The sequence below is a fragment of the Halichoeres trimaculatus genome, unplaced genomic scaffold, assembly GCF_033239565.1.
Source record: "Halichoeres trimaculatus isolate MK-OKI-2021-1 unplaced genomic scaffold, fHalTri1.1 fHalTri1_scaffold_8, whole genome shotgun sequence".
NCBI classification, from domain to species: Eukaryota; Metazoa; Chordata; class Actinopteri; order Labriformes; family Labridae; genus Halichoeres; species Halichoeres trimaculatus.
Genome location: NW_027437186.1, coordinates 26,212,295 through 26,225,617, shown reverse-complemented (window position 1 = coordinate 26,225,617; position 13,323 = coordinate 26,212,295). Strand labels below are relative to the sequence as shown.

At 40.0% G+C, this 13,323-nt stretch overlaps 1 protein-coding gene across 1 annotated transcript in view; it reads right to left on the bottom strand.

Annotated features, from left to right (window-relative positions):
• The window catches only part of wdr11 (WD repeat domain 11), a 71,621-nt gene that overhangs the window by 11,994 nt on the left and 46,304 nt on the right, over positions 1-13,323 (bottom strand). The window contains exons 17-23 of the mRNA XM_074675795.1: positions 10,653-10,759; positions 10,455-10,569; positions 7,001-7,172; positions 6,771-6,879; positions 4,846-4,908; positions 4,517-4,582; positions 2,260-2,449 (exon numbers count right to left, since the gene is read on the bottom strand). Coding sequence (XP_074531896.1) covers positions 2,260-2,449; positions 4,517-4,582; positions 4,846-4,908; positions 6,771-6,879; positions 7,001-7,172; positions 10,455-10,569; positions 10,653-10,759 — 822 coding nt within the window. The remainder of the gene's footprint in view (positions 1-2,259; positions 2,450-4,516; positions 4,583-4,845; positions 4,909-6,770; positions 6,880-7,000; positions 7,173-10,454; positions 10,570-10,652; positions 10,760-13,323) is intronic.

The window sequence follows — 13,323 nt, the reverse complement described above, 5'->3', positions numbered from 1 at the left end:
GCGTGTTTCTTTTAGTGCCTCTCTCTGTGTTTGAGAAGAATCTCCGGGGAGCTGAATATAACGAGGACAAAGTCAAAGACACGTTTGACCTTAAAGACTCAAAAGAGTCTGAGAGCTGCCTCCCTTAAAGACCTGGGTCAGGCTCCACAAAGGTGTTCAAAGCTGGTCTGTCTTAAATTATTCAGGCTATCCAAACCAAAAGGTAAACTTTTACTGAGACATTCTTCTACAGGGAAACACTGACTACCTCATCTCAAACAAACTTTGTTTACCAGGAAATTACTCCTGGATCTACAACAGAGGCTGAGAATTCCATCCTTCAGCAGCACATTAAACATTTCTCTCTCACCCCCAAAAATACGTTACCATATTTTTGAATTTAAGGAGTTGAATTTTCAAGTAGGATAACAACAATTTCAAAGCAAATTAATTCAATTTCTTAACTTTGATTTAGATTTCAGATCATGCTTTTGACATTCATCATGAATCAAGTTCAAATCTTAGCCCCATAAGTTGACTTGGTGAAGTATAATGGTGAGCTAGAAAGCCACAGTCAGTGATGAATCTCAGAGCACTATGACATACACCGAGCAGACTGGGAGACCCTGAGTGGAGACATTCATGTGCAACACGTCACTGTAACCAAGGAGAGGTAAAAAGATCGTCTCACTCACTCTTTTTCATGATAAACAAAAAGAATTGGATGTTAATAACATCCTTAAGCAGGGATACACCGATCCAACTTTGCCAGTCCTGATACTGGTACCTGGGCTCTAGGTATTGGCGGATGTTAAATAATAACCTACATGCCCTACTGTGGGATAAGACCGGTAATGTTTGGGGTATAAGGCAAAGAATGATTTTATGGAAGTACTGAAGTCCACTTTTATTCAAGCTATAAAATATTTAAAAGTCTACTAGCAATTTGGTAAAAACAATGCTTCAGAATGTACAGAAATTACTATTCAGTTGTAAACTTTTATACCCTGTAAACTGGTGAAACAGCAAAAAAAAAAAAAACAGAAAGTGCATCGGAGGTCACATTCCAAATCAAATAGCCACGTAAAAATAAGGCATAGAGCTGGTTGCCTAGATCAGCACCATGGATCGGCCCCTTCCCACTGATACCCCATACCCGATACCTGCATCTGTGCGTCCTTTTTATAACATTTTTGTCTATCAGCATTCTTCTCTCTGCTCTTAAAGATGGAAAGTACAAGAGTCCGTTTTTGTCCTTGTTAAAAGCAAGATGTAATTAACAAATCTTATCTCAAACTACATCAAATCTGAAAAACTTGAGCAGTCATCGCAGGACAGAAATAACAGTATCATCAGCATAGAGGTAAAAAGCCGCTCTAGGGATATCTTGCCTCAGACAAGGCTGTAGTCTGAGAAAAAGCTGATGGACTTCAGGGAATTAATCTCTGTTTTGTTTTGTATGACCTTTTTGTTTGGTTTTGTCTGATTCTGTTTGGGTGGTCTCTATTTTTTTTTGTTTTATAGTAGTAGATGACCTTTATGCAGAAATAAAGTTGAAAAAAAAAAGAAGATGGCGAACGATCACTGAGCTTCATTGACAGCAGAGACTGAAGATATTGTTTTGGCTTTGAAGACAAAGAAGACTTCCAGTGTGTTACCCAAACTTTAATCTTGGACTAAATCAAGCGCATGCTGAAGATTTGGAGAAACTTGAGCAGGCACTGCTGTACAGCAATAAATGACAGTATCATCAGCGTAGAGGTGAAAACCAGCATTAGGGGAAATCCTGTTCCACACAACCCAAGAGAAAAAAAAACTGATTATAAAATCACAACAAAAACTGACATCTTGGGTTTAGAGTTCCCAGTACTCTGGAGGACCTCTAAAAGTTGATTATTTCTTAGTTTGCTTCTTTCTTGAGCGGTAGTGCCTCAGGGTTTGTAGAAAAATAGAGTTCAGATTGCAGACCACGTTCTCAGGTACATGAACCGACAGGAAGTGAGCAACAGCTTGGTGTGTTAGAGCTTTTTCTTCAGTCAAATCTGGTTTCTGTGGTTTAAAAGAAATATTAAAATCTTTATAAGTTTCTGCTGGAGTCAAAGAAGCTGAATGACACTTTGATAATAACAAACCAAACTGGTCCGTGTACAGAATAACTGAGAGCCCTGTGAGTCAGGTCTGGTTTGGTGGATTTTGAGGATGACAGGACAGGCTGCTGGTGTCTGTGGTGGACTGACAGGAGGAGGACAGCAGCTGTCTCTCCTCTTTCTTCCCACTGACCTGGAAGTAGGAGCTCTCACACAGGACGTCGTGGCAGATGTCCAGGTGGTTCTGCGGAGCCGGCTGGGATCCTTCTGTCTGGGTTTGACCCTCTGCAGAGGACACGCTCAGCTGACGGGCCTGAGCAAATGACTGCAGGTAGTGAGATGCCACGGTCCAGAAGTGGAGGTCTGACTCGTCCCCAAATAGCCTGAGGTTTAAAGGTAGCATAGAGAGGATTTTATGGTACTCTGCAGAGCACACTGCTTTAAAAACTGATGACCAGAGTCTGTTTATCTCCAGTCCACTCCTCCCTCTCCTCCCACTCATCCCTCACCTCCCTCTCCTCCCTCTCCTCTCTCTGCAGCTTTCTTTAGGCCTTCGTCTCCTTCTACACCTCTGCACATGCTCACAGCTGTTGCTAGGTTACCTCCTCTTTTCATCAATGGTATGAAACTTGAACGGACACTGACAGAGACATCAGTCAGGATGCTCCGTTCCAACAATGTCACACTATCATCTGCAGAGAAAGCATTCTCGGGATCCTCTAAACCTCAGCTTAGGCAACAGAAGGGAAGTGATCGTGACTGATACAGATTTTTACAGGGAGTGTAAAAACGAAAACAAACCTTTGTACATACATAAATATAAATATAAATATACATATAAGTATATATATATATATATATATATATATATATATATATATATATATATATATATATATATATATATATATATATATATATATATATATATATATATATATATATATATATATAAATATAAATATAAATATAAGTATAAATATATATATATATATATAAATACACACTCACATGCATACATCAGCTGTTATTTCATTAAGAGACACAGAAAAAAAATATGTTCTCATTTTGAACCTGATTCAAACAGCAAGTACAGGAACAGGTTTCCATCTTCTAAATGTTTGTCAACCAGGAGAGCAGACTGAGGAGTTTACATCCAAAAGAAGTTGAGTCTGTCCCAATAAAGGATTACAGGTGATCATTTCATGATGCTCAAAATGTTTTCAATGGGGGACAAGTCAGGACTGCAGACAGGTCAGTTTACCACTCACTGTATACAACTAAGGGTTACGGCCAGAATTTAAAAGGAAGACATTTTGGGGATTTAACTTGTTCAACTACAAAACTAACATGGAGTATAAGCCTGTAATGTTACCATAAGGTCGTTTTTACAAGTTTAAAATTGTAATGTTACAAGTTTAAAGGGGCTTTTAAGCTATAATAGTGTGTTTTTAAAAAAAAATCTTTGAGATTTCCAAGAAATGAAAAGTGTGTTATAAATACAATTTGTTGTATTATTATTATCATTATTAAAGTTATAATGTTATTTAAAGTTGTCATTATATGAAATAAGTGGTTATGCTATAAAAAGTTGTAATGTTGCAAGATCGCCCTCATGTTCAAATGGAGCCAACATGATACTAGGTTAAAGTCTTAATGTCACAATAAGGTCGTAACGTTACTATTAGGTCGCTATGTTCTGATGAAATAGCCATAATGCAGGATTAAAGTGGTTATGTCGTGATAAAGTACTTTTGTTATAAGTTTAAAGTCATAATGTTTGATAAAGTTGTATTGCTATGAGATTCAAGTTATAATGTTACAATGAGGTCGTACATTAAGATTTAAGTGTTTATTCTATGAGGGCAAAGCCGTAAGTCTACAAACTTTAAATTCAGTTCAGCACCTGGACTCTTCTACTACAAAGCAATGCTGTTGTAATTATGTAGTTTGGGATTTTTCTTGCTGAGAATCTTGGATGGCTATAAATGATTTACAAACCATCTCCATCTGTTTTCATCAACAGTTCATGTCTCAACTTTCTTTGAATTGTTTTATAACGTCCTTCACGCTCTTGTTGTAAATTAATTAGTGTTTGTTGGTAAAATCAATCGCCAATACTTCCTGCAAATGGAGCAATATATCACAGTATTAATTCTCTTTCTGCTCTGCAGCATCTGTCTCCTTCTGTTTTTCAACAATGGAGCCAAATAATTCAGAAACAGGCAATGACATCTCATGTATTTAGAGTCAAAGTCTGTGCAGCAGCTTTGGGACTGATGTCCCGTCCCCACTCCTCTAAACCCTCATTTATCTCATTGATAAAGCATCTTGGATCCTCCAGGACCAGGCCAGAGTCCAGTTCACAGCTGACGGACTCTGGTGGGAGGGTTGATAAAATAATCATGCTTTTGTAGGATGAACAGTCAGGTTTCTGAGTCTGGACTCACCGTGAGACAAGCAGGCAGCGCTGCAGGAGGCTGAGCTCGGGGTCCTGGAGCACGCTCTTCATGTCACTAAGGAGACAATCAGACAAAGGAAAAGAGCACAGGAGAGCCAATCAGTAGAGTTAGACACTACAGGCATAGCATGAGTGTTTTACTCTTACCTCATACAGAACAACCCAGGATGAGCTGACATTTGAGATATTATACAACAGATCTTTATAAACACACATGCATAACTCTTCAAAATGGGGTTTGCATCTTGACATAAGTGTGACACATTCACCCCTGAGCTCCTGTGTGTCATATTTCCATCAGCCAGTGTAATAACTTACTTTGACAGCGAGTTGAGCTGCTCCTGGATCAGGCCTTTGATCTCGTCTTTCTCGTTGTAGTCTCTGAAATAAAGAGATCAATCTCTGACATGTGCCTTAAATAAAGCCTGAGCTCATATTAAATAAGAAGCTGAATCCTCGCAGGTGTCAGGCAGTAATAGATAACTCCAATCTGTGTTTATGCTGAGGTCAGGTAGCTCCCTGCAGCTCGACTAATAAAGCCGGCTGACTCATGATGAGACAGCTGTGAGGGTTTAATAGAAGAGAGCAGGGACACACACAACAGGCCGATGAAACACCAGGATACAAGAGGACACATACAGGCACGTTTCATCTGTTCTTGGTTATAAGTTAAAAAAAAATACCAGTGCTTTCAAACTAGACCCCTAAGGAGCTGGTCTAGTGTGTCTCTGTTTTTGGATCACGTTTTAAAAGAGCCACAAGAAAACCCTGTGGGACCAGAACAGTCAAGATATACACTGCAAAAAACTGTAATTCTATCAAGTATTTTTTGTCTTATTTCAAGTAAAAATTGTCTTATTATACTTGATATGAGCCACATTCAACTTACCAGTCCAGAAAAATTATTTCAAGTTGTTTAAAGACAAAAATGAGGTCTGAATCGCTTGTACCAAGTTAAAAAAACTCCCAATGAAACAAGAGAAATTTACAACAAAATTTGCTTAAAACTAGAATGTCGTAACACAAGAAGCTTTTCTCTTGTTCCATTCGCAGATATTTTTAAATTGTTACAAGCAATTCAGACCTCATTTTTGTCTTCAAATAACTTGAAACAAGACATTTTTCTGGAATAGTCAGGTGAATGTGGCTCACATTGAGTCTAAAAAGACATTTTCTACTGAAAATAAGACAAAATCACTTGATAAGGTTTTTTGCAGTGTAACCTCTTAAAGGACTTGTCCCTCTATCTGCTCCGTCTGAGGGTCTGACTCTCAAACTGCTTTACTGAAGCTCAAACACAAAGTTGTGCAGGTCTGTGCAGTCTGCTCTTTGGATCATTTTTACATTTGGAGGGCGCAAAAGCTGCAAAAGCCCAGACCCTTAGACAATTAGAGAACACGTTTTACTGGCCCAGACTAATTTCGGTCAACCTGGAAACTTAGGTGGTGTTCTAACCTCAGCTGCACCCTCAAATATGCAAATTGACATATAACTTAGCTTCAATGTCTCAAAAAAATGACTAATAAATTTTTTAGTGTGTCTGAATTGAGGGGAAAGTTCCCAAACAAAATCAGCATTTTGATATGGATCTTAAAGGGGAATCTGTGACTCTTGGGGACAGCCTCCAGTGGAGACTCAAAGAAATACAGTTATTTTGGCACTTTGCTTGAATTTTCTATTTCCAGTTTTTCCTGCTGACTCAGCCCCCTTATTGTCTATACTACCTGTTATATGGATCTAAACATCGCATGCCCTCTTGTAGACAGTGGACATTATCCGTATTTCTCTTAAAGTCTGCAGAGGGTTTCTGTATTTGGTTTATATTTCTCAGCTGGTTTAACAAACTACATGAGGATCCTTTTAATGAGGATTTGGTCATCTCTGATAGAGGTTTTCCTGGCTCAGAGCTGTACACAGATTGCTTGTAAAGGGCTTTTTTATTCCTCTAAAAGTTATTAAACTGTTCACAAGCTGATTTTATATAAACATGAAAACCAGAGCTTATTAAAGGTCTTCTGAGGCCACAGCTTGGCCTTTCTCCTCTCTTGGTGTGCTGGGTATTCAGATATTTATTTTCTGGTCTGTTTTCTTTCTCACACACACTCAGGTGAGGTCAGGTGGGGTCAGGTGAGGTCTGGTAAGGTATTCTGTGTCTGTGTGAGCTTCTCTAACTCTGCTGTCACTGTAAGGTCGAGTGATTTATGGCACCTTTACTTCTGGCTGGACTCTGAGGTGAAACTTACACCTGAGTGATGTCCATGGTGAAGGTTCCTGACCAGGGCTGCAGCAGCAGGAAAGTTTTCAGGGTAAGGGCAGCTCGAGGGACCAGCAAGTACGGACACCAAACCGGATCTGGGGAGTATTAACATCTTTTACTTAGAAAAAGGTTATTATTGATACGTTTCTGAATGTTTGCTCTATGTTTTCATATCCTGTTTTCTGAGTAAATACAACTCTCAGCTCTCTGACTCACCGGTCAGGTCTTGCTCGTCCATGCGGTAGCTTGCAGACTTCATGGCCATCTCCAGAACTCGGATGCAGCCGTCGTCTGAAGCCAGAACCACCTTATCAGATGTGCACCAGTCGATGTCCAGGATGCGGTAGTTTACGTTCCGGCCGATCCTCATGCTGCTCACCATCTGGACCTGAGACAGAGGAGGAGAGAGTTTATATCACACCACACTGAAGTGTTTGGAATTATGATGCTAAAGGGATAGTCCATTGTTTTAAGAGTGACTTAGGATCACACCCCTAAAGTCTATCTGCTAACAGAATCACAAACTCCATCCCCAGTTTGTTTATGTTGTATGATTTTAGTGTTTGAAAGTTCAGACTCTGGAAGAAAACAGATCAGAAAAACTTTCACTTCGGGGAGTTTGACTGTTACAGAATTAAAGCAGTTTCTTAAATTGGACCAAGCTGTGTTCACCCCAGTCCTTTCCTCCGTCTCTCCTCCATCACTGTCAGCCTCGGGTACCATGCAGACCTGAGAATCTCCAGCCAGGAGGTTTGAAAATTAAAGAAAAGTGGTGCTGGTTCCTGACCGATTAAATATTGATCTACTTTGTCTTCTAAAACTCTAATGAAGCTGATCAAGTCTGTCGAAACGTTCCTCTTGCGTTGTAGTTTCTGTATTTGTTTGTTTTGTTGTTAAAAATTAGAAAAGTTTGCATCTGGTCTGAACATATCCTTGATACTTCAGATTTATTAAAATTTGTTTTAACACGTATGCATGTTTGATCTGTTCACGTGGCTGAAATCCGCAGGATGCATGAGATCTGAGGCGTAAACAGACTCACAGGCTGCTCTCAAAACGAGCCTGTTGAGTGCACCAGGACTCAGATCAGTCTGCTCAGGAGGTCTTCTACAAAACCTCTATCTGGTTTTATGAGGCAGTAAAGGAGTAGCCCAGCTGTCACCAGACACTCCTCTCCACCTCCTCTTCCTCTCCTCTCTTATCACATCCCTCCATTCTCTCTGCAGCTGATCTATCTGTTTGTGAATGTGGTCTGAGACTGAGTCTTATCTCAGCCCCCTAAAGAAAACATCCATCCTCAGATGGTGTGCTCTGCTGGGACTCGTCCCCACGCTGTGCAGCTTTATTCCCCTGAGCATCTTTCTGCATCACATTCATCTGCTCCTCTATTCTGAATCCTCATCAAGACGCTGCCGGCAGAGCTCACACATGCCTCACACACACAGTGTGGCGTGGACGCAGATACAGAGCGTCCAGTGTGTGACATTAGATCAGATGATGAAGTGCAGCTGGGAGCAGCCGCGGGCTCTCACGATGAAGATAACGGCTGCAGTAAACAAAGTTAAAGAAGCAGCAGCTCTGAGGATGCTGCGGCTAACAGAATCAGGTTCATCTATCCTGCTCGGCTTGGCCGTTTCACTGTCAGCACAAAGCTTTTAGAGCTTCGGAGTGTGCTTACACAGACTCTGTGCCTCTTCTCTGATTCAGAGGGACGATTACAGCACATCTTCCATCAGCCTGAGAAAGAGGGAGCATTAGCTAAATGTACACCGTCACAGGATCGTAGTCCTTCAGTGATTACAGACACACAGAGCTCTAAATCTGTTTGACTGTGAGCTTGTAGACTCTGCAGCTCCTCTCCTCTATTACAGAGAGACAGGCTGCAGACTATGAGGCATGCTGGGAAATTATTACATTTTATTTATCATCGTTTGCATGATGAGCACATGCATACATAACACACACTACACTTTCTGCATCCTTATAATAGTTTGATTTTGTCCTTTGTTCTTCTTATATCTTGTCTTTTTGAGTCAGTTCTTTTTATGTTATGGCTTTATTTTCTCAATAACACAACTTTTTTTCTCTAACATCTAAATAGTTTTACTTTCACAAACATCATATAATTAATGTGACATGGCTGACATGTGACTTCAGGACTCTAAGGATGGAGAGGAACTAAAACTGATTCATTGTTTAACACCGTTTCTTTTTAGGTTTTGTTGCTTTTATAGTTTGAGGCCCTGATAGTTCACTTAGTTTGACATGATTTCACCTGCAGCCCAGTCCTGTCCTACTGTTCAGCAACACCTCCTGCCAGGATGTCTAAAACTGTGGTTCTCAACTGGTGGGTCGTGATCCAAAAGTGGGTCACAGGTTGTGGCCTGAACAAAAACAATGGTGTGAAAAAACCCTTGCTTCTATTTTGAAAGGGCCCATAATGCTAATTGACACCTTTTATTTCCCATTAAAAAAACCTGCAAAGTTTGTTTTCATGAGCTTATGTAAGAACGACCGTGCCAGCATGAGATGTGGATTCTGGGTCATGACGGTCATTAAGGGATGATGGTGGTTCCAAAGATAGACCAGGGACCAGATCACCGGTCAAAAAGAAGTGACACAAGTCTTGCATTTTGCATCAAAACATTCTTAAAACATCTGACAGATCATGCAAACAGAAGAAGCTGGGTGTGTAAAAGACTCATTGAGGGAAAAAGACAGCCAAAGTCAGACTTCTACAGACGTCAGTTCAGGATAAAGCCAGAGTCAGCATGTGATAGGCTATGTTTAGCTGGCCTAGTTATCAAGCTAATGCTAATATCACTCTCTAAAGTGACTTAAGTTTAAGTTCCAAGACGTCTGCTTGGCCAAGTCTGATTAAGAGCTGTTGGGCAGCAGGTTTTTTTGAGTTCATAAGCTGTCTGTCGCCAATTGTCGTATTCAATGTTGACTTGGTTGACCTATAGTGGAGGCCAAACTGAGGAGAACAGCTGACAGATCTAAAAGTATTGACCTCTTTTGCCTCATATCCTGTCCTGAAATGTGCAGATGTTTGCACTAAGCTCAAAAAATATCAGATGAAATGAGTCCTTCTGTTTTTATCGACTTTAAACTTGAATATTTGGTTTGTCCACCTGCAGCGGTTACAGCAACCCATGTTTCTGGCATAGTGTCAAAATATTCCCTGAAAACTTAAACACTAACATTATCACATGCCTTTTGCAACTCAGGACACAGGCTTTCCTTTGAATTTTCAACAGATCTGTCCACTTTATTTTACAGCTCCACCTGATCTGCGGGGTGGGGTTGTGGTCTGGACTCGAGGGACCCAGTTCATGATTTTCAACGTTTCTTTTTACAGAGAAAATTACCCAAACCTCCTGAAGAAGACTCTTATTTTATGGGATACAGAGCATCATGCTGACTCTGCAGATATTGCACAAGTACTTTAATGGCCTATTCAGTAAAACCAACAGAAACCTCTCAAATATGTCAAGGGTCCTGTTTTTTTTTTTTTCTGTGTTAAAGATAGGCTTTCAAATGGGTGTGTATGTGGTTTCTGCTGTTTCTGCAGACAGCCTCTAGTGGGCACTCAGGGAACTGCAGCTTGGAGCACTTCAGCATCAGCTTGATTTCTTTAAGAAATCCAGGTTAAGTGACTCAGACTCACCTCCTTGGTGTCCCAGACCTCGGCTCCATCAGTGTACATCACCAGCAGCTTCTGGTTTCCCTTCCCTGGAGCAAAGCGGATCTTCTTCACCCAGCCCCGATGGGTCGGGATTCCCCTGGAAGCATCAGTAGCATGAAGGTGAACATTTAGCTCACAGAAACTGCAGGTGATAGGAAAATGTCAGAGGGAAGCAGATACCTGGACAGACGAGCTTTCAGGTCCCAGAAGTTGAGGTTTCCATCCACGTCACCGAGCACCAGAGTGTCTCCTTTCCAGGCAATGCAGGCGATGCTGCCCATGCTGCCCTGAGGACCAGAGGAGACCACATTCAGGAGGTTGTCTGCATGTAAGTAAAGACAAACTGATTTCTGTCTCTGAGTCTAAGTGAGGCTGTGCTGAGTGTTTGCTCACTGTCAGAGTGAACACAAAGGATTATGGAAGCAAACTTTTGAGGAGAGTTTGCATCAGTTTGCTGACAGAGATTTGAAGATCTTCTATCATCCTGAAAAGACTGTAAAACCTTTGGGGTATGCAAATCTGTCAGCAATTAATCTGCAGCAGTCACAAAGATAAGACTCAAATCCCCAGGTAAACCTGCGAGTGTGTGTGTGTGTGTGTGTGTGTGTGTGTGTGTGTGTGTGTGTGTGTGTGTGTGTGTGTGTGTGTGTGTGTGTGTGTGTGTGTGTGTGTGTGTGTTTGAGACAGAGACACCTTAACAATCCTTCTGCTCACACATAAAGATGAGCTGGTGATAAAACAGGATAGTTTCTTTTTATGGAGCAGACGAGTTTCAGCGTCTGGAATAAAATAAATAGAGGAGCTGAAACTCTGAGGCGCTGGCATGAACACACCACAGGATGATGTGTTCACTCTTTAGCGTGACTCAGCTGAACACTTTTACAAGTCTGGATGTGATGATGAGTGCAGAAAGTTCCAGAAGAGACTTTCTTTGAACAGATTTCTGTTGTAAAAGCTTTATTTCATGACACTCTGAGCTTTATGGACGCCAAAGAAGAGTCTCTGTCCTGATTTCTACTGATCTCATTTTATGCTGCTGGTTCCTTAGAGTATCAAACTCATGACAACACCAGTGCTTTCATTGTTTACATTCAAGCTTGAAATAATTTACTGTAATTCAGTATGCCTCTTTGCTTCTTTGTGTTAAACTTGTTTTTTATCATGGCAAGCAATGTAAATGATGCAGAAAACAGATATGGATTAATTCTCTTTAAATGGGTATAAGTCAAACTAAAAGGATGAAATCAATGTCAGCAACAAAAAAAAATATCCTTCCTTATTTGACAGTATCCCACCAAACACAGCTCATTATTTTCTCATTTAGATCATATACCTTTTTGATAAACACCACTAAATCAGGTTCATGTTAAATATGTGTAGCTGCGCTAAAATTATTTAGCAGTAAAGCGTATAATTGGCAAAATGTTTAGGCTTTCAGCTGTTTCAAAATACAAATCCAACAAGAACTTTTGAAATAGTTGTGCATATGTAATATCTTATAGTGTTTTCAGTAAGTATACAGTCAGGCTCAGACGCTGGAAAGTTGAGCTTGAAGACTCTCACCATCACTTACCCCCAGGAGAAAGAAAAGCCGGCCCAAGTTTTTTTACAGAACAAGATAAATAAGACACAGAAAGTTTGGATTCTGTTCTGTGGAGCCATGAAACTAAATGTGAACTTTTTAAAACTCTGAAGAAGGAATGAAGTTGAAAGGAAAACCCTGCCTAAAGTGAAGCATGGCAGTGCCTGTGCAAAGCTTTGCGGCTGCTTTGCTTCTTCTGGAAACCTGCAACGTGCGGAGGTTGAGACTGATTCAATCCAGTCTTGGGAAATTACATCTGTGAAAAAGCTGAAGCTTGGAGCCTCAACAGGACAATAATTTCTCAGAAGAAATCCTGGAACAATCCTGAGCGACAGAAGCTGTAATCTGTCTGAGCATCATATCTGCTACTGAGGACTAAAAATGCTCCACATAGAGGAGTTGATTCATTTAGACATTGGAATAATCACTTAAGTGACATTTAGTGTCATATTTAGACATGGAGGAAGTTTGCCGGGGCTGAGTTTTGTTTCTAGTCCAGCCCTGAGGTGAAGTGTAATCCTGTTTTATTTCCTGCGGCCATTTTTCTGTTAGAATAAATCAACTATTAGCAGCTTTACAGGTAAACACATAACAGCTGCTTCAAGTTGTCAGATTGATTCTCAGTTTTAATATCTTAATCTCCGTCTGCACAAACCTCAGAGAAACAATGAAACACCTGAAAGGAGAAGGAGGAGGAGAAGGAGGGAATGATCCAGATGCTGACTAACAACCAGAAAGCAGAGTCTCACTTCAGCTCTGAAATGTTGACATTAAGCAGATGTTTGATGAGGAACAGAGAAGTAATCAATGTGAGGATTTTTATTTAGACTGAAACTCAGAAACAAAAGTTTGTATAGCAATTAAAAACTATTGAAAATAATAAAGAAGACAAGCTGAAACATAAATAAGGAGAAACAATGAGGATTTTGTTTTATGTCTTATACTTATTAACTGAGAAAGGAATGTTTGGCACTTGGTGCAACATAAACAACATTCTAACAGAAAGTAAAGGTTAAAATACTGAGAAAAAGTGACAAATTCTTGAATTTAACACAATCTCTGAATTTGAAGACCAACTATTTTTTATAAATTTGACTCAATATCCTCCTAATTAGATCTTTTTCTTGTATATTACGACTTTTTTCATAAATTGGATTTTTTATTTGATTTTTTTTGTCACTGTTGAATTATTATCATATGACATTGACCTATTCCTAACTGTACATTTTTCTTAGTTTAAACTTTAAAACACATAACTTTCATTTCATT